Genomic DNA, 24,185 nt, shown 5'->3' with positions numbered 1-24,185 from the left:
CATTTCTGCCTCCTGACTTCCTTTAAATCCCACCTAAAATCCTACCTTCTATAAGAGTTTTCCTAATCCCCCTTAATTCTAATGCCTTCCCTGTATTGAGAACCTCCAATTATCCCTTCTGTATCTTGTTTGTACATGTGTTCTCTCCCATTAGACTGTGAGCTCCTTGAGTAGGGACCGTCTTTTGCTTTTCTTTGTGTCCTCAGTGCCTTGCATACAGTTGGTGCTTAATAAGTGCCTGTTAACCTATAGGATTCCCTTAGTTCTACTTGTTGCATCTTTTTTCAAAGTTTTTTAAAACCACATTTAAATTTACTGCTCAGGAAGTTTCTGCTGAGTAAATCAAGGCGCAACGGGGGTGGAAAGGGACCAAGTGCTGAAGAGCTTGGAAGTAAAAGAAGGCAGCAAGCCAACAAAGTGCCGGGCAGCCCAGGTGTGAGGAATCCCTCCTCCAGGGAGATGCTATCAGTTCCCTGACCCTGGCTCATCATAACACCCGGTGTTTATAGAGTGGTTTGGGCCCTTCTGCTCTGCAGACTTTATCTAGCTCATGCCCACAACATCCCCGTGAGGAGGAGCACTTGGCAGAGTAGGAGGCATGACCCCGGGAGCTTGGGTGACTCACCGAAGTTCACCCTGGGACTAAGTGGGGCAACCTCAACTCGAACGCATTTTTCCCTGCTCCCCGTTCAGGACATTGAAAGTTTCTTTATTCTCAGTGTACACCCCAGGGTTTTCAAGGGATCATCCCTGGACCGGAAAACTGGCTTCTAGCACAATCCACCCACAGCCCAGATTCTCTAGTGTAAGAGGGAGGTACGTGCCCTGCTAGGGGGCCAAAGGGAAGGGACTGAGCTCACACACCCGAGGGTCCCTTTAAACGATCGATATCATCGGCTTTCCACTGATCTGGCTCAGGCACAGGGGCGGGGCCGCTCGCTCTCAGGCGCTCTAGCAGGCGCTAGGGCGAACCAATGGCGAGTAAGCGCCTCCCCAACCCCTGCTCTCTGATTGGTCATCGTGGGAAGGGGCGGGGGCGCAGACGCCAAAGTGAGAGAGCCGAGCCTATGCTGGCTGATTTCGAGGCTGAACCTCGAGCGGGAGTTCGTTCTGTTGCTGCTTCTGCCCTGCCTTGCCCCGCCTGCCCTGCCCAGCCCGGCCCGTCCTGTCCGCCGCCATGGCCCAGTGAGTGCCCGAGCCCAGCCAACCCCGGGGACCTTCCCTTATCCGTCCGTACTGGGGGAGACCCCGGCCCAGCCCCTGACCCTCCCCAGCTCTGAGCCCCTTCCCTCCTCTCTGCCGGGCTGGGGGGCCGCTCCCCACGTGCCCCCCCCTTCCTCGTGGGGGCTGGGGGACAGGGAGCCCCGCCTTCTCCCTCCCCCTCCCCCCTTTCTGCCTCCCTCTCCTTCCTCTTTCCTTCTCCACCTCCATCTTCCCTTCCCACTCCCCTTTTTCTTCTTTCCCCTCCCTCTTCTTTTCCTCTCTCTTTTTCCGCCTCCTTTTCTCCTTTCCCTCCCCCGGCTGGAGGAGGACCCCTCCCCAACTCCCCCACCCTCTCCCCCAAACTGGGAGAGCCTAGGAAGGAGGAGGGAACTGTTCGAACATCTTAGCGGGGAAGGGACCTTAGAGATCACGCTTTTAGTCCCAATCTAACGATGAGGAAGTGGAGGTCCCCCACCTTCCATGATAAGTGACACCGCCACCCCCATTTAGCAGAGGACTAATAATAAGCAATAACTTTACTTCTCCGGGCAGCCCTTTAAGTTCTGCAAAGGCCTTGGGGGTGGACAGCTCTAGCCCATAGGGTTAGAATAGCCCCCAGGGACTGGAAGTCAGGAGATCAGGATCTGAAGTTTGGACCTGACACTCCCCAATGGGTGGTGACCTTGGGTCAGTCAGTCACTTGGCATGCCTGACCCTCAGTTCCTCATCTTTAAAATGGGGGTGATAAGAACACTTATCCCTCACCGGGTTGTTTCCAGAAAATCGCCTTCCAAGCCTTGTTAAAAGCACTACAACTTGTTGGCACCTCTTTACAGTAAAGGAAACTGAGGCTCTGGTTACTTAGCTTGCCCTGTTCACTCAGCTAGTAAAAGTTTTGGACCTGAGACTTGTACTCTGACTGCTCCTAATCAAACACAGACTGAGCCTACTGGGTTCAGGGCCCTGGGCTAGATTAGATAAGACATCTCTGCTCCCTGCCCTGATTCTTTAAGACAAAGCAGGGGAGATAAAATTTAAAAAACCAAAACCAAACCAGAACACCTGCTGAGATTTTCTACCACAAATAACTTAAGTACTTATTAGTTTGGGGCAACCTTGGTTTTGTTCTTTTTGGGGTTTTTTGTGTTTTTTTTTTTAAAGATTAATTGGTTAGATTGAGACTGTAGACTGATGGTAGTGAATGGTTAGTTAAGCAAGGAAGATTCCCTAAAAAACCACTTCATTATGCCCAGTTATGAATGGGAAAGGGAGGAAATTGACCATAAACTAGGAAAACTTAGAGTTGGATATTGACAAGAGGCCCACAGGATGGGCAGAGTAGGTTGGGTTTCCTTCTACCGATGAGGAGAGAATACTCACATTGATTAGCCCTCTGACTCAGTGCCCCTCCTAACAGGGGCCAGAAAATGAGGCTTCCTCAAGTGACAGTGCGTTATCTCTAGTGGCTGAGAGTATTTTGACACACTTCTCTCTGGTCTTTCCCCCCCTTGTCCAGAGCTGATATTGCACTGATTGGATTGGCTGTCATGGGCCAGAACCTGGTTTTAAACATGAATGACCATGGCTTTGTGGTGAGTAGAGTAAATAATGTGTTTTAATTCTGGTGGCTGTTGGGTGTATCCAGGAGCCGGAGGACCAGGGGATTATCTGATACTCAGATATCTTTATATCCTGGTTTGTCCCTTGAAACATTTTCTTAAAAGAAGGAAAACTACCAACACCCTTTCGTAGGAAGACCAGCTCTTTGGAGATAATGAAGAGCTGTAGTTTTGCTGAATGAGTCTTGCAAAGTTTGCACCATGAGCACACTAGTATCTGAGACCTAGGAGAATTTTGGAGTGACAGACTGGGCAGGGCGCTGCTCTAACTCTAGAGGGGCCTCACGGTGCCTGTGGGACTCTGAGAAAAAGAATTCCCAGGTAGCCAAATAGGAAATTGGCTTATGTAAGCCAAGGTGCTAGAAGTAACTGAATCCTGCACTCGGTGGCCTTGGAACTGTAACTCTGTGAAACAGAGTATCTCAGTAAATGTTTGGAACTGGTTTGTAGCCAAATCTGAGCCCTGATTCACAGCAGACCCCAAGGCAAATGTCCTCCCTTGCAGGTGTGTGCTTTTAACAGAACAGTCTCCAAAGTTGATGAGTTCTTGGCCAATGAAGCAAAGGGGACCAAGGTGGTTGGAGCTCACTCTCTGGAGGAAATGGTGTCCAAACTGAAGAAACCCCGTCGCATCATCCTGCTTGTCAAGGCTGGCCAGGCAGTGGATGATTTCATTGTCAAACTGGTGAGGCCTGCTCTCCCCTGCCCTCCCCTGCCCGCCCCATCCCATCCCATCCTTGGTGTTCTGTCTCTTCTGCCTGGGCCCCCAGTCTTTGCTCCAAGGCCCTCCTTGCCTGAGCCGTCCCAATGTTGATTGACATTAACTAAGTCACACCCACACCACGGGAGGTATTCCCTAGAAATACAATTTAGATGACTGAGAAACACCTCATTAACTGTAATGACAGTAACATGAGGCCTCTTTTGTGCCAGCTTTATCTGTGACAGACTCAAAGGAGTTAACAGATGTGCTTATTATCCCTCTTTGGAACCACTGTCCTCCCCACTCGACTTTTTAGACTTAGCACCAAAACTTAAAAACTGGTTCTCAGGGTTCCCTTAAGACAGTAATTCCCAAATAATTACCTGGTGTTATTATTAGTAACAAGAGCCTTCCAGAGGAAGCACTACCAACCCTTGAGTTTGTCAGACACTCAGCAGCTATGTGCCCCTGGGCAGTCACTGTCTCTCAGCCTCAGTTTCCTCCCCTGTAAAGTGGGAATAATAAGAGCACCTACCTCCCAGGGCTATTGGGAGGATCAAATGATAGAACTAATTGGGGTGAAGTGACTTGCTCAGGGTCACACAGCTAGTAAGTGTCAAGTGTCTGAGTCTGGATTTGAACTCAGGCCCTCCTGAATCCAGGGCCGGTGCTCTATCCACTGCACCACCCAGCCGCCCCGAGAGCTTTCATTCTCAAAGAAAGTGTCCTGGATTTGGAGTCAGGGGTGTGGAAATACTGTCTTTGCTGCTCACTGCTCATGTAACCTTGAGTGGGTGGTTCCCTTAGACCCAGCTGAAGAACCCCTGATCCAGAAAGAAATAGTGAGGGTTGAGGGAGAAAGGTAGTGGTTTTGATTTGGGGCACATGGGAGGTTTGCTTTTCTTCCTCAAGCTGTTATCAAGGCCAGTGCTGGCCTCTAGCTCTCACAGGGGTCTGGCTGGGGTTTGTGCCCCTCCTGCCCTTGGCTTAGGGACTGCTCAGGCTCGGAGCTGCAGCTCAGGCACCAGCCCCTCTGACCCCTCAGCCTGGCTGAGATGCAGACCCTGTGCTGGGTGCTGTGGGCAGGCTCGGGGAGGGCAAAGGGACGGAGGGGGAGGAGACACGAGGCTGCTGACATGCTGAGAGGTGCCTGCCTGGAGCTGAGCCCTTCAGGGTGAAGGTTCACGGAAGCTCCGGGCTTGGCTTGAGCATCTCGTCCCACAACACGTGAAGACGGCGTGTGCCCGATCAGGACTTTCTTGTGTTTGGGTGTCCCTTGTATTTGGGATTGCTCCGTGAGGTCGGGAAGGTTCTGCAGCCCCTGTGAGGGAGGCCCACATGTATAGGCTCTTCTCAGATGGACTGAGGGCTATGGGGCTGGGCCCCTTTTGGACACCTGCCTGGGCCTGAGTTATACCAGCCAGTCTGTTCCATTGATAATTGTCCTCAGGAAGGGGACAAGGGAAAGGACGTTTTGGGTTGTTTGGCTCCTTTGCAGGGAACCTCTGTGCCCCAGGCTGCCAAAGATAGGAGTGGGGGACCATGAGGGTTTGGTTGGCTTGGCTGGAAAGGGGTGAGAAAACCGAACAATATTTTTGGACAAAGACACGAGGGTCCTGCGGGTGGTTGGGGCTGGAAGGGGGCCTTCCAGCCTGAGCCTCTTCAGAAACTGGGAGTTGGTGGTCTATTATTGCAGCATTTCCTTCTCCTACCAGCTGAGAGCTTTTAGGTGCTTTGGCTTCCCGGAGATTGACCTCAATGTCTCCCCTTCCTGACCCTCGGGGCCCAGAGGGGATGGTGCCTGTTAGCTGGGGGCTCAGGGAATGCCCTCACTCCCTGTGAGTGCCCCCCACCAGAAAGGCCAGCAGTGGCTCACAGCTTTGGTGCCTCTGGCATCTCCTTCCCCGCTGCCTGAGTGGGAAAGAACCAGGGAGGCAGAGGGGGCATCTGCTCAGATCCCGCTGCTTCCTCCAGGCCTTCCTTGACCCTCTCTTGCCCTCTGTGGTAATGAATGACCAGAATTCTGCCCGGCATCCTTGTTTTGTGACTCTCTATGATAACGTATTTGTTTTGTGATTCTGTGTTGCCTAGTTATCTGTAGGCCTTTTCTTCCCACTAATCTGCAAGATCCATTTGATGTCTCCCTTAGTGTCTAGCATAGTGTTTTGCACATGGTAGGTACTTAAAAAATGGGAGCAAGAAAGGGTGCCGATGGACAATGGGAGGAGCATAATGTTAATCCAGATGTTACATTCAGACCCCTTAGCTGTACATGAGGATCCCTGCAGGCCTCATAACAACTTAGTTTTAAAACGTGCCATTGTCTGTGTTTTGTCTTTTGATTTATTCTGTTCTATTTCCCAGTTGCATTTGAATCTAGTTCAGGCCATGCTCTAGAGGGTGTTTGATGCTTCTGTTTTCAATAATTAATGAGGCAGAACATTGGTGGGGAAAGAATCCTGGCCTGGGAAATCAAAGATTCTGGACCAGGAATTCTTAGCCTGGGCTCTTTGGATAGATTTCAGGGCATTGGTGGGTTTGCTTTTTAAGTTGTAGAAACCAACTTTGGTTTCTCAGTGTCTTGCCCCTCAAATGCACATTGTTCTGGTTGGGTTCTCTTGCTTTGACTTTCTAATAAGCAGCCTTGAATATCACAGGCCACAGAGGGACTTATTTAAGGTTCCAAGCATGGTCTTGGGGGTGGGGGAGGTATTACCCCCAAAGGGGAGAAGAGGGATTCCTGGGACAGAGTCCTGATCGAGCCTTCCCCAGCTGAGTGATTCAGGACCTTACTGGGACTACACCGGTTTGTCCTGGGGCACCGTTCTGATTTTTGTTTTGTTTTTGGGGGGCTTTTGGGGGGGCAGTGAGGGTTAAGTGACTTGCCCAAGGTCACACAGCTAGTAAGTGTCTGAGGCTGGATTTGAACTCGGGACCTCCTGAATCCAGGGCCTGTGCTTTATCCACTGCGCCACCTAGCTTCTCCACACCGTTCTGATTTTTAAGGGTTCCTCACTTCTTGTTGCAGGTGCCTTTACTGGAGGCTGGTGACATCATCATCGATGGGGGGAATTCAGAGTATAGAGATACCACAGTAAGTGCTTTCCTCCCCTCCTCCCCAAAGCCCAAGGTCTGAGAGCGGGACTGAGAACGGTCCAGCGTTCTCATTGGGGGTGGCATCTGGGGCGGAGCTTCCCCGCTCTGACCGAGGTGACTTGTGCCATTGGCCCCGGGGTCCGGATGCGACAGCACTGATGGTCCCTCGCTGGGCTGTTTGGATTTCAGAACTGGTTATGGAGGTTCCTGTTTTTACTTTTGCACACAAATGTCTTTGCAGTAACAATTCAGTTTATTGATACATTTTATGTGTGCACCGTGTTCTCCCCCCCCCCCCCCCCATATGCCCCTCTCCTTTTGAACCTGTTCTTGTGACAGAAAAGTAGTTCAGCAAAAGGATACAGTGGCTCCACCTGGTTGTGTAGCAGCCTCCCTAGCCCAGGATTCCTCCCTTCTCTCCTGAGAGACGGGGCTCGATTTGCACTCTGGTGATCCTGCTTCATCAGTGTGGAGTCCAGTGGGGGAAGCCCCCCTGTACATGTGACATTAGTGTGAGGTAGCCTGGTTTGTGGAACCTCCCTCCCCCATGGGCCCATTCCAAAGCCCGCCTTTCTTTGTGCCTATGCATTTCAAGATCATTTCGTGCCTCTCAGACCCCTTTATGACAGAGATGGGGGGGGGTTGGGAAGGTCCTTATCCCCTCGTCTTCCCTGCCCCTTGTCCCCGGCCTTGTGTATGTATCTATTTGACGTGTGATGGAACTCCTTTTCTCTTCCCTTCAGAGGCGATGCCAGGACCTCAAGGCCAAAGGCATCTTGTTTGTGGGAAGTGGTGTGAGCGGTGGTGAAGAGGGGGCCCGCTATGGGCCATCTCTCATGCCTGGAGGGAACAAAGAAGCCTGGTGAGTCTAGTGATCCCCAGCACATAGTAGGCGCTTAGTCAATGCCCACCAGCTGTGGGGAAGCCCAAACTCCTGGTGTGAATGAGGCAGCATGGAGCTGTTGGGGAGGGGTGAGGATGGAGGGGCTACCCCTCTGCAGCTAGCCGGTTCACTGCTGTATCTGCCTGATTCACATTCCCTCCCTCCATGACGCTAAAATGGAAAATAGACTCAGAAGATACAGCCTGGAGAGTGACCCCTGCCTTTTCAGCCACACTGGGAGAGATTTAGGAAGAAGGAGACATGACAGATTGGCCTTGAAAGGAGTAGGGATCCTCGGAGGACAGGAATCACACTACACCAGAATATCCCCCATCCCCCCCCCAAGCCTTGGTGCTGCTCCACCCGGGAGGCCCCTTCCCTCTGCCCAAGCACCGGCTGACTCTGCAAAGCCAGCGTTAGAGATGCTCATTTCCAAAGAGCCTCCCCGCTATCCCTGCCCACGTGAGCACTGTGGGGGATGCAGCCACTGCCTTCCACCACTCCAGCGTGCCTGTCCTGCCTTATCTCCCCTCCCGGACTGTAAGGTGCCCTAAAGAGAGAGACCAGGGTTCATTCATCTCCTTCTCGCTTTCTCTCTTTCAGTCTCTCGCAAGCATACACACATACACACACACCCTTGGAGCAAGCACAGTACTTGGCATATCACAGATTTTTCTTAATTTTTGTTGAATGAATGAATGGTTTTGGACAAAGGGGGAAAGGGGGAAATCCCTTGGAAAAAAGCTAGTGGAAATGGGGGAAGGGAATGGTTGGGGATAAATCTAAGAAAGGAAATTTGAGCGTCATAGAGCGATGGAAGAAGGTGGAAGAGAAAGGGAAGGGGAGGTCACAACTGAAAATTGCAAATGATTTTATTATATATAAAAATTAGTCTGAGGGAAAACATCATCACTGAGACTCCAGAAAAAAGAGACAGCCAGATACAGGAAGACAGAGACGGAGCAGAGGAGGAGAAAATAGCAAAGGAAGGATCCATTGTGAGGGAGATATAGACAGGTAACCTTGTTCTCTCAGAGTTTGATTCCCCATAGAGGATGGAATGTGCATATTATTGGGGATGAGCAGCCTCTTCTCTAACTGTCCAAGGGTTCAGTGTCTAAAGTGGATAAAGCAGTGGATAAAGCACTGGCCCTGGATTCAAGGGGACCTGAGTTCAAATCCTGCCTTAGACACTTGACACTGACTAGCTGTGTAACCCTGGGAAAGTCACTTAACCCTCATTGCCCCACCCAGGGCGCCACCCCACCCCCCCCCCAAAAAAAAAAAAAAGGTGGGGAAGCCCTTCAGGATGCCGATATCAAGAAGAGGCCAGGGCTGCTTTTCACAACTGTTGGGCCAGGGGGAGTGGGGAGGGTGATCCATACTGAGTGCCCTTCCCTGCTCATGGCCTGCCTCACATTACCTTGTCTCAAACAGTGCTGTGGAGGAAATTGTAGCAAAGACTCACGGGAAACATTTGGGGAGAGTCATTGACGTTCAGAGACAAAGCAGTGTTGACCTTCCCTGTTTACTGTTCATCTCCTGTCAGACTTCATGATTTGCATCAGACCAGGCCCATCCTGCCCTAGGAGGGCAGCGACCATTTTCATTTTTGTTTTTGCATCTCTAGTACCCAGCTGTGTGCTTTGCACAGAGTAGGAGCTTTATATGTTCATTGGCTTGAATTGATGATAACAGGGCCTTCCTTAGGAGTGGCCAGATGGCATCCCCAAGGGGCCCACCATTGGCAGATTGAGAAATTCAAAATGCACTTGTCTCAGAATGCAGACTGTTTTGACCCTCTGGGGAGAGCAGAATAAAGGGATAGTCATCTACATTTTTCTCCCGAATAACAGTGTATTTATCCTTCCCTCAAAAAAATTGGTAAGAGATGGTTTTCTGGGAGAGAGGGGGATGCAGGAGGAAAATCAGGTGATGTAAAAACAAAAGATACCAATACAAATGTATTTTTAAAATACGTACACCTTGAGTTTTTGCATAGTTGGGGCAGCCCTAGCCCTTTCCTTAGCTTCCTGTTGTCGTGTTCTTGTTCAGATTAAAATGCCACCTCAGCTTTGAAGGATTTTAGTCGGGCCACCCCAGAGCAGAGCTTTGAACTGAATTACAAACCAAAGGAATTTGGAATTACTCTTTGCACTTCCAGAAGCCAGGTGAGCACGCTGTGCTGACTGGTTGACAAAAGGGACTTTGAAATTCTTTTGCAAATCTAAGCCAGAGCTTGTTCTTTTGCTAATCAGCTCAGTTCAGCTTATTATGTTTTCATTTTTTTTTTTTTTAGTGAGGCAGTTGGGGTTAAGTGACACAGCTAGTAAGTGTTAAGTGTCTGAGGCTGGATTTGAACTCAGGTACTCTTGACTCCAGGGCCCGTGCTCTATCCACTGTGCCACCTAGCTGCCCCAGCTTATTATGTTTTTAAAATGTTTTCTTACTTTGTTTTTACATCACCTTCATTTCGTAATATATTGATCTCCAGCCCAGGAATCCACTCTAACAACATACAGGACATTCTCAGTCTGGAGACCCCCATTCACAAGGACCAGGCTTGGCCATTATACTTCCTTGGTGCTTCTGTTCTTTCTGTTTACATTGTTGCAGTCATTGTTGTCTGTTGTTTTCCTCACCCTGTTTCCTTTGCTTTGTATCAGTTCATGTATCTTCCCATTCTTTTCTGAATCCTTCATAGTCTTCCTGTCTTAGGGCACACACAGTCCATCTTATTCAGGTGCCCCTATCTCATAAACAGTGCCCTCTGTCAAGCCCTGGGGCTACAAAGACAAACAAAGCCGTCCATACCCTCAAAGAGCTTACACTCTGTTGGGGGAGATGATATAAAGTCAATACAAATTTTGGGGAGTAAAGAAGGGGAAGTACTAACATTTGGGAGGGCCTTCTTCCATTGGGAAGTGCAATTCTTTAGAACAGCTGTTTCCACCCAGGATTCTTGCCTTTAGCTTTGTTATTGTTTTTATTTTTGGCGAGGCAATGGGGGTTAAGTGACATGCCCAGGGTCACACAGCTAGTGCGTGTCAAGTGTCTGAGGCAAGATTTGAACTCAGGTCCTCCTGAATTCAGGGCTGGTGCTTTTATCCCCTGGGTCACCTAGCTGCCCCCGCCTTTAGCTTTTAAAGTGATTCTCTCCCCTACTCTGCCCCTCCCTCTTTTTGACTTATGTCTCTATGGCCCCGGGAGCTGAAGGAGGGACCCGCTTAGCAAATAGCCAGAGAGCATGTTTTGGTTTGTAGAATTGTTCTGGAAATTGTCCCCAAAATGGGGGATTATCTCTCCCCACTGGAAGGAAGAGAGTTTATTCTTGGGATCAGAGTTTTGGGGGAGACCTTCCCCTTCTTCCTGGCTGCTGAGCTGTATTCCTTTCCACAGGCCCCACATCAAGACGATCTTCCAAAGCATTGCTGCCAAAGTGGGCACTGGGGAGCCCTGCTGTGATTGGGCAAGTACTGGCTTGTGCCCTGGAGCGGGGGTTGGAGAGGGTGGGACAGTCAGAGGGGCTGGTGGAGCTGCCTGGAGCCTGGCAAGGGCTTCAGGTCCCAGGGGTCGGCCTCGTGGGGTCTCACATGGTAGCTTGTTGTCCTAGTTCACCTGTGGGTGATCTCAGGAAAAGAGAAGCAGGTTGAACAGGCCACTGTCATCTAGCATGTCCCCGGGGCCTTGGGTGAAGATGGAGAAGCCTAGACCTCCAGTAGCCTGGACTGTCTTTGGTCTGTGGTCAGAAGAAACGGGTGGCTTCGGGCCTTCACCTGACTAGGATCCTAGTAAGGGCCATCTATGTCAAGCTGGAGGGGACCCCAGAGATGGTCTGCAGATAGGGGAGGGGGCTTCAGGACTTTCCCATGGGTCCCCCTTTAAGCAGCACAGCCAGCCTTTGAAACGAGTACCGGGAGTCTGTTTCTGGCTCTCTTTTCCTACTCCACCACAATTAGAGGACCTAGGCCTTTTATATAGATGAGGAGCCTGAGGTCTCAGAGGACCTAGGTGATTTTTCCAAAGTCTCAGGGGCTAATAAATGGCAGGGCCAGCATTTGAACCCAGATCCTCAGCTTCCATGTTAAGTGTTCTTTCCACCACACTTTGGTGCTTCCCTGTGTTCCTGTTAAAATGTGCCTTCACTTCCCCCGAGGCCCCACTCCATGTTCTAGGACGGAGGGCTGGCTTGGTGCCAGCGAGCTGTTGTTGTTAGAGAAGAAACAGGAATCTGGGTATCTGCCTGAGGAGGGTTGGAGGGCAGCCTGCCAGGCCACGACCTGAGCCTCCCCCCTCCTGCTGACCCCACTTGTCTCCTTGCCTTGCAGTAAATCTGCAGCCTGGTGCAGACATGGGGAGAGGCTGGGAGGGACATTCTTGAGCTCTGGATTGCTGTGGAAGCCAGGCAGTGGGCCACTTCTGGAAGCCAGTGGCTGAATACTTTGTCCCGGATTTGGCAGGACCAGAGAAGCTCTCATCACAAGATGGAAGGGACCTCAGAGATGATCTAGTTTGACCCCCTCATTTTACAGACGGGGGAACGGTCCAGAAATCACTAGATCAAGAGTAATGATGGTGCAATGGCTAACATTTCCATAATGCTTTACGGTTTGCACAGCATTTTACAGATACCTCATTCAGTCCTCACAGCAACTCTGGGAGCAGGGTGCTGTTATTACTCTTGTTTTATAGATGAGGAAACTGAGGCAGGCAGGTTAAGTGACTTGCCCAGTGTCACACAGCTAATAGGTGTCTGAGGCCAGATTTGAACCCAGGCCCTCCTGGCTCCAGACCTGCACCACCTAAGATGTTCAAATCCTGGTTCTGTTACGGTGTCGTACAAGCCCCTTATCCTTTCTGGGCATCAGATTCCCCATATGTTTTTATTTTTTAAATTAATTTATTTAAAATTTTTTTGAGTGGGGGGGCCAAGGCAATGAGGGTTAAGTGACTTGCCCAGGGTCACACAGCTAGTGTTAAGGGCTAAAATTCTAGCTAAACTGTCTAAAATATCTAATGAGTGGTCGCCAATAAATTATAAGCTTTAGCAAGAGTTAGACTTTTAAGCATTTATTAAGGAGAATAAGAATTTGGTAAAGAGAGAGAAAAAGGCCTAGATTCCTATCTATTAAAGGGAGAGCACATTTCTAGCTCCCTTCTCCGCCAGAGTCCAGAGGAAAAAGCGCCTGAGACTCCGCGCCAGTCTCTTCCTTCCTCCTCCCACTAGTCCGCATCACTTCCTGATACCAAAGACAAGACTCCTGGTCTTGCCCTCAAAGACCTTCACTTCATGGGCAGAACTCTTCTACAGTTAGTATCCAGCAGGTGGCGTTATTCCAATCGTTACACTAGTAAGTGTCAAGTGTCTGAGGCCAGATTTGAACTCAGGTCCTCCTGATTCCAGGGCTGGTGCTTTATCCATTGTGCCACCTAGCTGCTCCTGTTTTGTTTTTTTTTAAAGGTAGGGGGTTTAACCAGATGACCTCTCAGATCCCTTTCCATTCTCAGTATGATCTTTTCTTTTTTTTTTTTTTTTTTTGGTGGGGCATTGGGGGTTATGTGACTTGCCCAGAGTCACACAGCTAGTAAGTGTCAGGTGTCTGAGGCCGGACTTGAACTCAGGCACTCCTGACTCCAGGGCCAGTGCTCTATCCACTGGGCCACCTAGCTGCCCCATTCTCAGTATGATCTTAAGGGTTTTACCCAAAGCTCCACAAGCAATGTGGCAGAGCCAGGATTTGAACCCTGGCTCTCTGGCTCCCAAAGCCCTTCTCACCAGACTGTGCTGTCTCTGATCATATTGGCTTGTGTTAAATATAAGAGATTTCTTCAGCTCTGACTCATCCAGGAGGGAAGCAACCCCAGGAAAATGGGGGCCTTTTGTGTCACCCGGAGATACATCTTATGAAAGTGTGATGCAAAGGGAAACCCAGGGAGGTCCCAGCAAGCCTGAATTCTGGAGACCTGCCCTGCCGGAATGACCCTTGAGTCACTGTCACTAAGTCAGAAAGGACTAATACTACACTGGATAGAAGCTCTGTGGGATTCGCGTAGTGTGAAACTCACTGGCCCAAGGACAGGGAAGTGGACTCAGCAAGACCCTGGCTTTTTCCTGCTCTCTCTATTTGCTTCAGTTCTGTCCTTAAGGAGCCACGGCCTCCAGGGAAGCTCACTGCTTACAATGTACCCAGCGCTGGCTTGCTCTGGTGCCCCTCCAGCTGCCTCTCTCACGGCCTTCTGACCTTTGCTCTCTCTAATAGGTGGGAGACGAGGGTGCTGGGCACTTTGTCAAGATGGTGCACAATGGGATAGAATATGGAGATATGCAGCTGATCTGTGAGGCCTACCACCTGATGAAAGATGTCCTGGGCATGGAGCATGATGAGATGGCCAAGGTGAGTCTGGAGCCTAGCCCTGTGCTGGCTACCACAAGGCAGGGCCCGTATGAGAGTACGCTGGCTAATGAAAATACATTTCTGCTCATTTCTTCTCTCTCTCTCTCTCTCTCTCTCTCTCTCTCTCTCTCTCTCTCTCTCTCTCTCTCGTGTATTTTCTCCCCCATTAGAATGTGAGCTCCTTGAAAGTAAGAAGTGTCTTTTCTCTTTGTTTTACTAGCATTTAGCACAGTGCTCTGCACACAGTAAGTGCTTTTTCACTCTACTAAAAAACAGTAAATGTTTTACGTGCCTTCATCATGGGAGAGAGACAAGGGAATACTAAGTGAGTGCTGGCTGTGTTGGCTGTTGTGGTCACTCCAGATTTTTTGGTCAATTATTTTTCTTTGTCATGAGAGGTCCCTCTGACGGGGGGTTGGGAGTCCCATAGCCCTCTTTGTCCATTCATCCTCAGTCTCTCTTCCTCTTATGTTTGGTTTGAACTTGTAATGCCACTTCTGAGCCTTTCCTGGGTGAAACCCTCTCTGCTCGTGCACATTGGAAACTCATTTGTAACTTTGCCTGGGACACTAAGAGGTCAAAGGACTGAATCCAGGGTCACCAGGCTAGAATGTGTCAGCTTTAGAATTTGAACCCGGCTCTTCCTGACTCCAAGGCTGGCGCTCTCTCTACTTTTACCATGGCTCTCCTTACCTTCCATCTAACTCCATGTTTATATTGTATATCCTAATTTAGAGGTGTCTGTCATGCCCCCCCCCCTTCCCGATCCTGCCCTTAGAATGTGAGCTCCCTGAGGACAGGGGCCTGTTTGTGTCTTTCTTTGTATTCTAGATGCTTAGCACAGTGCCAGGCACACGGTGCATACTTGGTAACTGCTTGTTGGCTGATTTGCCACAAAGCCTGTCTTACTCTTAAATAAAGAACATTTGGTTTATAAGGACTAAAAACAAAATAAGAAAAAACCTTGGATAAGTTTTTGTGTAGGGGAATACTATAAGCACACAATGGGTTACTTGAAAAATTTCAAAGAAAGGCAGAATATTTTTTGAATCACTAAAATTAAACCATGCTAATATTACCTTTTATTATTTTCAAATTCTAAAGAATTTTCGTTTTAATTTTTAATTAAAAGTTTCTGGGCCCCTCTTTAAAAAAAAAAAGAAAGAACATTTGTTTGGTGCTTGAAGGTTTGCAAGGTGTCTCACAAACATTATCCCATTTGATCCCTAGTTCTATGAGGTCTTGAGTTCTATGAGTTCTATAGATCTCATGCCCACTACATGTGTTTGTTTGTTTGTTTTTTAAGGCTCAGAAAGCAGGTGATCTGTACAGGGTCACACAGCTTAGAAATGTCTGGGGTAGGATTTGTTTTTTATTTTTGTGGGGCAATGAGGGTTAAGTGACTTGCCCAGGGTCACACAGCTAGTGTCAAGTGTTTGAGGCTGGATTTGAACTCAGGTCCTCCTGAATCCAGGGCCAGTGCTTTATCCACTATACCACCTAGCTGCCCCTGAGGCAGGATTTGAACCCAGGTCTGCCCAACTCCCAAAATCTAGTATTCCATCCACTGCCTTGGTGTCTGATCAGTCCATTCTTAGGTTTATTCTTTTTTCACTTTGTATCCTTTCATAAAATCCTTCTCCAGCGTTGTCTTCCTCAGCCTTGCCAGCTCTCTCCTGCCTTTTCCTGGCTGTTGTGGCTGAGAATGCAAGGGAAGTTGTGGGTTTAGCAGGGTCTAAAAATGAAAAAGGGGTGTCTGGCTTGTGGTCAGGGAGACTAGCCACAGGATACCTGTCGATTTCATCCTCGTTTTTATCACGTTGTTTCTTCCCACATCCTGTACATAGGTATTTGAAGAATGGAATAAGACAGAGCTGGACTCCTTCCTAATTGAAATCACAGCCAATATCCTTAAGTTCCATGATACCGATGGCCAGCATCTCCTACCGAAGATCAGGGATAGTGCCGGCCAGAAGGGCACTGGGAAGTGGACGGCCATCTCGGCGCTGGAGTACGGGGTCCCCGTGACCCTCATTGGTAATGCCCAGCACCCTTCCCCTGCCCACTTTCTTTTCCCCCATGTCCCCTCCCCCCCATTCTGACCCTGAGGTCTGTTGAAGGAATGTTAGAAAGTTAGCCAGATTTTTCTTTTTGAGCTTTTGTCTAACGTCTGAGTTTTCTTGCTTTCCTGAACCATAAAACTGAGAAGTTGGACAGGAGGATGTCTTCTTCTTTTTTTCTTTCTTTCTTTTTTTGGGGGGGCCAGGGCAGTGAGGGTTAAGTGACTTGCCCAGGGTCACACAGCTAGTGTCAAGTGTCTGAGACTGGATTTGAACTCAGGTCCTCCTGAATTCAGGGCCAATGCCTTATCCACTGCGCCACCCAGCTGCCCTCAAGGAGGATGTCTTCGAAGGCTTTCCTCCCTTTAAATCTAGACCTACACAATCTATTCCCATTAACTTTTTTGGCAAATGTTTTATTAAGTACTTACTTTGTAAAGAAGTTTTTAAACAGGCATTTGTCCCCTATGGAAAAGAGTGCCAGCCGTGAGCTCTTGGCATATGCCTTAGGCGTCAAAAACTGGGTGGCAATTTAAAAAAAGGGAAAGTCCTTCCATTTCCACAGACACATAACTGTTCGCTGGGGCTGTGGGCTCAGGGTGCTGTCCCCTATCTTGGTTTATCCTTGGAATAAGTGTGTCTCATTTGGCAGGGTGATCGAAGGGGAGGAACACTGACAAGGGAGGATCTGGGTTCAAGTCTGGCCGCTTCAAGCCTGTGTGACCTTGATCACTTCCTTCCATTTTCTGGGCCCGAGTTTCCTTATCTATAAAATGAGGAACTGGAAGAGGCAGCCTCTGAGACCCTGACTAGCTTGGAATTGGTGTGCCTGAGACTAAAAGTCCAGACCTTTCTAATGATCTGGGAAGTTAGGAAGGCATTGGAACAAGAGTTGTAGAGGCGTGCCATTAGGTGAAGGTTAATGATCGGTATTTGTCGTTATAACTTATGCCATTGTTTAAGTAGTTCCAAGTCCTTCCCATGCATTCCTCACTCCTTCAGGAGGCAGACACTTCAAGTGTCATTTTCCAGTTGTATAGATGAAGAGACTGAGGGCCAGAGAGGTGAAGTGATAACCATGGTCACACAGTCAGGCCATACGCATTTATTAAGCTCCTACTATGTGCCGGCCACTGGGGATACACAAAAAGACAAAAACATTTCCAGCCCTCCAGGTGCTTACATTCTAATGGCAAAGACAGCATGTAAATCACTGTGAATGTACAGAACATATACAGTAGGGTAACTGAGAGGGCTACTGAAAGGGGAAGGCACTAGCATCTAGGGGGTCTGGGAAAGGCCCCTTGTAGATGGTCAGATTTGAGCTGAATGTGGAAGTAAGCCAGTGGAACTAAGAGGCAGAGAGAGGCGAGGGCCAGCACGTTGCCAGCGTGGCAGACTGGGTGCAGAGGCAGGCATGTGGGAGATGGTGATGGCCCACAAGGCTCTTGGGAGAGGAGTCATGTGTAAGGAGAGCACAGAGGTGGGAAGGGCTTTGAATGCCACACCCAGGAGTCTGCATTTGATCTTGGAGGTAGTAGGGGGCCACAAGGAGAAGGTGATGTGAATAGACCTGCGCTTTGGCCGCTGTTTGGAGGAGGGGTTGCAACAGGGCCGGGCTGGAGGCCGAGAGTCCTGGTGGGAGGTGATGAGTGCCTGAAGGAGGATGGCATCTTTCCGTGAGGAGAGGAGGGGTCTGTGCCTCCTGTACCAACCACACGAGGGCTCCTTCATTTAGCTGGCCAATGCAAGGGGTGGCATTTGCCTTTTAGAACTGAAAATTGGGTCCTTGTTCAGGTCTGGCCTTCTGAGCCGGAGGATGGATCTGACTTTTCTGTTCCCTCCTCCCCCTCTGAATCATGCCCCCACCCTGCTGGCAGTTTCTTTGTGAGGCAAGAGACCAGGCCTGCCCAGAGGGAAGCTGGCTGCTTCTCAGCCCAACCCCGGGAGATCTGCCAGGGGGAGGAAGGTTCCTGGGAAGCCCTTGGCCCGTCCCAGGTTTGATGCTGAGAGCACCGCTGAGCCTCCAGCTCCCTGAGCAGATGAGGAAGGAAGGGCCCACCCAGCCTGGCCCTTATGTAACCTCGAGGGCGTTGGCTCCTCTGGTCTCATTGCGCCAGGTGTCTTACACATCTCTCCCACAAATGTCAAGTCATCCCACATGGGCAATGGCAGGGGCCCTCGCCTGCTCCTTTGCAGGGTGGGGGCGGGGAGAGTGTCTGTCGGGGAGAGTGTCTGTGGAACCTTGCATGGGTGATTAGATTGGATTTCTTTATGGATTGATCAGTTTCTCTTTTTTCCCTCTTGTTCTCTAAAAAAGAAGTATATTGTCTGGCCCTCTGAGAGGAAAAAACATAGAGAGACCCTTGCACAATGTCAAAAGAAAGAACCCCGGGGGGAAGAGTTCCTGATTAAAGCAGTGTGTGTGTGTGTGTTGGGGGGGGGTTAGAAATCCTTGACTCCCTTCAGGGCTCAGCTCCATGCCCTTCACCATCCCTGGTTCCTCTAATTGTCAGCCCACTCTCCCTCTACTAATTATTGGATAAGCTCCTTGAGGACAGGCCCAGTTTTCCCTTTTCTCTGTGTTTCTCCAGTGCCTAGGCCAGTGTGTGACACATTGGGGGAGGGGGAGAGGTTAGAGTGGATTTAGCTCCGGGGGAGAATTTTGAGACTCTCAGATCTCTCCATTTCATAAATGAGGAAACACTTGATTTTCCCAAATGCTGGCAGAGAATAAAAGATCTGGGGTAAATGATGGAGAAAGCCCTTGGAATTAAAGGGTCACTTAGAGTCCAGCCCAGCATCCTAAAACTGAATAATAGTTTGAGTAGTAGACAGCAAGCCCACCTCCAAGCTAGTTAGACCTGTGTTCGAGTCCTGTCAAAACCTGAACCAGTGTGTATGACCCTGAACCAATCACTTAACCTTGGAATCAACAAACTCAGAAGCAGGGGCTGCTGATTCATCCCTGTGGGCCACACATTGACTTAGCTTCAAAATGTGACATTATCTGCATTCAGTTTTACTTTTGTTTATTTTGTTAAGTATTTCCCAGTTATATTTTAGTCTGGTTGAGGCCACACCCAAGCCACGGGCTGTGGGCTTTGTGATTGATCCTCTAACCTGGGGTCTGTGAACTTAGCTGTTTTTTGGTGTCTTGTTTTTTTTAAATTTCTTGACAACTATTTCAGTATAATTTGTTTCCTCTGTAATTCTGTGCGTGTTATGCATTAAAAACGTTCTTCTGAGAAGAGGCCAGTAGGCTTCACTCCCCTGCTGGAGGGTCCCTGCCACAAACTAGCTGAAGAGCCCCTGATATAAGAGTATCAGTGATGGTGCCGAGAAGGTGCCAGCCTATACTGGCAGAAGGGATTCCCTGTAACAAGTGCAGAGGGTCATGGCTCCTCCATAACTTCCCTTTGTATTCCCTGTTGATCTCCACAGATAATTCCCTGTGCTTGGGTGAGAAAGGAGATTGACTATGACGCTCCAAGTGATCTAAGCTTTCTCCCCTTGGCGGCTCCCAGTACTGGTCCTGGCGCTGTGGGCTGTCCCTCTTCTCTGATTCTGTGTCCCAGGATGGGTCATTCAGTACCTTTCCCTTGCTTCTCCACTCTAGGAGAAGCTGTCTTCGCCCGGTGTCTATCGTCTTTGAAGGACGAACGGATCCAAGCCAGCAAGAAGTTGGCAGGCCCCCCTAAGACCAAGTTTGGGGGTGACAAGAAGTCATTCTTGGAGGACATTCGAAAGGTGGGTCCAAGGTGGGACTGGTGGGTCTTTATCAGGTCCAGGCAGAGAGGATGGAGTAGGAACGAACTGGAGACCAGGGTTCAGCCGGTGCCCAGGATGTGCTGCTCGGTCGAATGGCCCCCGAGTTATAGTGCACAGTCTTCTCTCTTCTGACCATCTGGGAAAGGCCATCGTCCTGACTGGGACTAGGATAGAGCCAGGGGGCCCTTTATAGATGGGGAAACTGAGCCCTAAGAGTGAGGTGATTTGCCCAAAGTCTTGTGTCAAGTGAGAGGCAGGATTCCAACCCAGGTCTCTTGGCCCCTGTGGGCAGTGCTAGATCCATCCACTGTGGAATTCTAGAGTGTTAGAACCTAGGGGAACTTGAGGGGGCATCTTGGTGCAGTGGAAAGGATTCTGGATTTGAGGCTGGGGCTCTGCTACCTGTAGGTCCTTTGGTAGGTGGATTATTCCCTCAGTTTCTCATCAGTAAAAGGAGGGGTCAGAATGGAGTACCTCTAAGGTGCCCTTCAGTGTGAAGCCAGACGGAATCACAGAAATCCCGAGATCTCCTAGCGGCTGTCTGGTCTCACCTGTGTCGGACTTGCGATGTCACCTTTGCTTTAGAGCCCCACCTGAGTCTTTGTGTTTTTTCCCAGGCCCTGTATGCCTCCAAGATCATCTCCTACACCCAGGGCTTTATGCTTCTGCGTCAGGCAGCCAAGGAGTTCGGCTGGACCCTCAATTACGGTGGCATTGCCCTGATGTGGAGGGGAGGCTGCATCATCCGCAGGTGAGAAGGGTTCCTTTGCTTCGTGACAGGTGGCCGCACTAACAATGGGTCAGATCTCTCCGTCTGAGATTGGCGGCAGCTCCTGCTGTTTAGGGTGTTGGTGATGCTGGAGCTAGTGTGCACAAACCTGTGTCTTTGGCTGAGTCTGCAGGTTGGGGCCCTCACTCATCCCCTTGAAGCAGACTTGCCAGGCCCCTGCTCAGCGTTTCTGCCAGGTCTGCCCATCTGTTCATCGTGCTGGGTCCTTAGTCCTTGGCAGCAGCCTCAGAGGTCTGGGGCTCTTCTGAGAAAACAGGATTTTCCCCAAATCACACACAAAAAAATGTTTAAATGGCTACAGATGAATTATAATGTCCAGCCTTGGCCACAGATGAGATGTGGAAATATACCTCCCCACTTTGCGTAGACAGGTGAGGGCCTACAGGTATGAATGGTGCATACATCAATGGTGCAACAGCTGGCCAGTCCTTTGGCTTTGCCTCACTGCCTGCCTTTGTCCCAAGCAAGGTTTCTTTGGAGAGGCACGGGTGCAGGCGTGCCACCGCGTGTGTGTAACAATGGGGAGCTAAAAGAATAACAAACATCAAACTTAAAGAGAGATAGACATAGGTGTTCGCGTCACTGCTAACTTGGTCCTTGGACGACTGTTTGTTCTTTTCGGATCTGAGCACAGCGTCTTGATGGCTGGCATCTCTGCCAGCCTTTCTGGGGCTCTGGAAGCTGAGAAGGGGGCACAGCCAAGCAGCGGCCAGTGGCCCCTTTGTGACCTGGCCATGTGCCCTCCTCCTTCCATGCTCTGGATGGGGGAAAAGTGACTTTGCTCCTCGTGGGCACAGGGCCCTGCTTTATCTGCTGACTTGCCCCTTGTTTTCCCAGCGTCTTCCTAGGGAAGATCAAAGACGCCTTTGACCGGAACCCCCAGCTCCAGAACCTTCTCCTGGATGATTTCTTTAAGACAGCCGTGCAGAAATGCCAGGTGAGTATGCCAACAAGGGGTCGCCTGTGACTTGTACCAGGTGGGGGGTGGCATGCTCTGTGGTCGGCTCTAATTCTCTGGAATCCCCAGGCAGGGCAGGGGAGCAGCCATGGCTTAGCATTGGCCAGATTTTTCTTTTGTTCTGAGCAAACCTTTGCTTCCTGTTTCACGTCCAGGACTCTTGGAGGCGGGCGATCAGCACTGGCGTGCAGGCTGGCATCCCCATGCCCTGCTTCACCACTGCGCTTTCCTTCTATGATGGGTACAGACACGAGATGCTGCCCGCCAACCTTATCCAGGTATGTTCTTGGGGTGTGCGTCTAGCCTGGCCAGGTAGACGGATCCTGGGAGCTTGGACGGCATGAGGCATGGGGTTGGTGTCTGGTACGTGACTGTACACGTGTGCCCAGCAGTTTGTTTTTTTTTCTAGGCCCAAAGGGATTACTTCGGGGCTCACACCTATGAACTCTTAGCCAAACCAGGACAGTTCATCCACACCAACTGGACGGGCCATGGTGGCAGTGTGTCCTCCTCATCCTACAATGCCTAACCGGACTGTGTCTGTCTGCTGTCAGAATTCCATAGACCTGAGACCTTCCTGCCACCCTCTTCTACTTGCACCCCCTCTGCTTCCTGCCTAGGGCTCTCAAAGTCAATTGTCCCCTCCAGGGAGGACAAATAGAGTTGGTACGTGAAGAACCCTCCCCTGCCCTCTGCCCCAGCTTCTTAGGACTGTCTAGAAACTCACACCCACCGTGGGGACAGCAGCTCTGACCAGCGGCCCTGCCCTGGGAGCGGGATCCACAGAGGCAGCGGACTGGCCCCAGGAGGGCGGCAGCACCTACACCAGGGCTGGGAAGGGCTCTGGAACAGTCTGACCAAACTGGAATCCTTGTCTGTCTCACCCAGGGGAATGACCATTATTTTACCTTTTAATAAAAACTCCATTATATTTATAGTTTTGTCTCCAGCCTCTTAAATACTCTCATCACAGGACCACCAGGTCAGAGCAGCTCAGTTGTCATCCAGGCCACCCCACAGAGTTGGGGGGACAGTCCTCCCAACCACACACCCAGTCAGGGGTCCTCCCGCCACCCTGCGCTGGGCTGAACTCCTGCTGCTGCTATGTGTGGCAGCCCTTGCTGTTGGGCCCTTTGTCTTGGGGTCAGAGGATGACAGATCTGGGGCTGGACCTTGAGGCCAGCCAGTCCAGCCTCCTCACTCTACAGAGGAGCAGGTAGGACTAGGGAGATGAAGTAATTTACCCATTATCATACAGGTAGAAAATGACAAGAGTTGGAACTGGAACTGGGATCCTTTGACTCCAAAATTTTGACCAACATCATGATCTGCTGGGTTTTTCTTGGTCTTCTCAAAGTCTTCCTAGGGAAGATCATGGGAGTCCCTTGTTATTCTCACACAGAGAGCCGAGGGTTCTCCAGCTTGGGGCAGGGCATTGCTCACAATCTCTGATTGGTAGTCAGGTTTTCTGACATTCGACCCAATTTTCTTTTTTTTTTTTTTAAGTGAGGCAATTGGGGTTAAGTGATTGCCCAGGGTCACACAGCTAGTAAGTGTCAAGTGTCTGAGGGAAGATTTGAACTCAGGTCCTCCTGAATCCAGGGCTGGTGCTTTATCCACTGCGCCACCTAGCCGCCCCTCAATTTTCTTTTTTTGTTTTTGGCGGGGCAATGGGGGTTAAGTGACTTGCCCAAGGTCACACAGCTAGTAAGTGTCTGAGGCTGGATTTGAACTCAGGTACTCCTGAATCCAGGGCCGGTGCTTTACCACTGCGCCATCTAGCTGCCCCCTCAATTTTCTTTTAATTTGGGTTTTTTCCCCCTTTAAGAAAATACATGGCAATGACCAAGCTTTCCCTAGACCTGCACTAAAATGTCCATAAATTCTCCCTGATTTTGGCCATCTCCTCTATCTCCCAGTTTTGGCATGAGGCGCTCGCCTCCCTGAACCTGAGGATCCCTGGCAGGCTTCTTTCCTCCTTTGCTTCCCAAGCTGGGACCCTGCCGAGTGCTGGGACCACTGCAAGGGTGTTGGCTCTTGGAGGCAGGGAGTGAGCCAGCCTCCCAGCATCCTGAGATGAGTCAGCCCTGCTGGGGCTGTGGAGGCCCTGAGATGTGTCCTAATGAGTCTGCACTGGCGTCCCTCGATCTGACCCCAGAGAGGTGGGCAGTGAGTGCACTGAAATCAGAGGAGGACAGGAGTCTCCAGGCACCAGGCATTCTGGGATTTAGCCACAGCCCACTGGCCTCTGGGATCCCTTCCAGCGCCCCACCTTTGAGATGTGTTGAGTATTCACAGAGGGGGTATGTCTGCTTTAGGGGCATGTGGCCCAGCAGAGGGGGTCATCCTTGGATCAGAAAGACCTGGGTCATATGTTTTACATGATTTCGCATGGATAATTGGTGCTTCTTGTTGTTCAGTCATGTCTGAATGTGACCCCATTTCTTGGAAAAGATTCTGGGGTCATTGATTTGCCGTTTTCTTCTCCAGCTCATTTTATAGATGAGGAAACAGGTAAACAGGGTTAAATTACTCACCCAGGGTCACACAACTAGTAAGTGTCTGAGGTCAGCTTCAAATTCAGGTCTGTCTGACTCCAGGGCCTGCATTCTATCCGCTGTACCATCTAGCATCCCATAATTGATATATTGCTTGCCTTCTCAGTGGATGGGGGAGGAAGTGGGAGGGAAGGAGAGAATTTGGAACT

General features: G+C 50.1%; 1 protein-coding gene across 1 annotated transcript; it reads left to right on the top strand.

Annotated features, from left to right (window-relative positions):
• The first annotated feature begins 1,041 nt into the window (after nt 1–1,041).
• On the top strand, nt 1,042–22,415 carry PGD (phosphogluconate dehydrogenase). Its single transcript, XM_043999215.1, has 13 exons — nt 1,042–1,185; nt 2,720–2,795; nt 3,328–3,507; nt 6,554–6,619; nt 7,365–7,483; nt 10,904–10,973; nt 13,765–13,899; nt 15,747–15,936; nt 19,579–19,709; nt 20,348–20,481; nt 21,358–21,457; nt 21,634–21,756; nt 21,888–22,415. The coding sequence occupies exons 1-13, from the start codon at nt 1,178–1,180 to the stop codon at nt 22,005–22,007; spliced, it is 1,452 nt and encodes a 483-aa protein (XP_043855150.1). The 5' UTR covers nt 1,042–1,177; the 3' UTR covers nt 22,008–22,415.
• Nucleotides 22,416–24,185: the final 1,770 nt, after the last annotated feature.

Source organism: Dromiciops gliroides, chromosome 3 (genome assembly GCF_019393635.1).
Source record: "Dromiciops gliroides isolate mDroGli1 chromosome 3, mDroGli1.pri, whole genome shotgun sequence".
NCBI lineage: Eukaryota > Metazoa > Chordata > Mammalia > Microbiotheria > Microbiotheriidae > Dromiciops > Dromiciops gliroides.
Note: the sequence above shows the minus strand (reverse complement) of the source record. Positions and strands in the feature narration are given on the sequence as shown.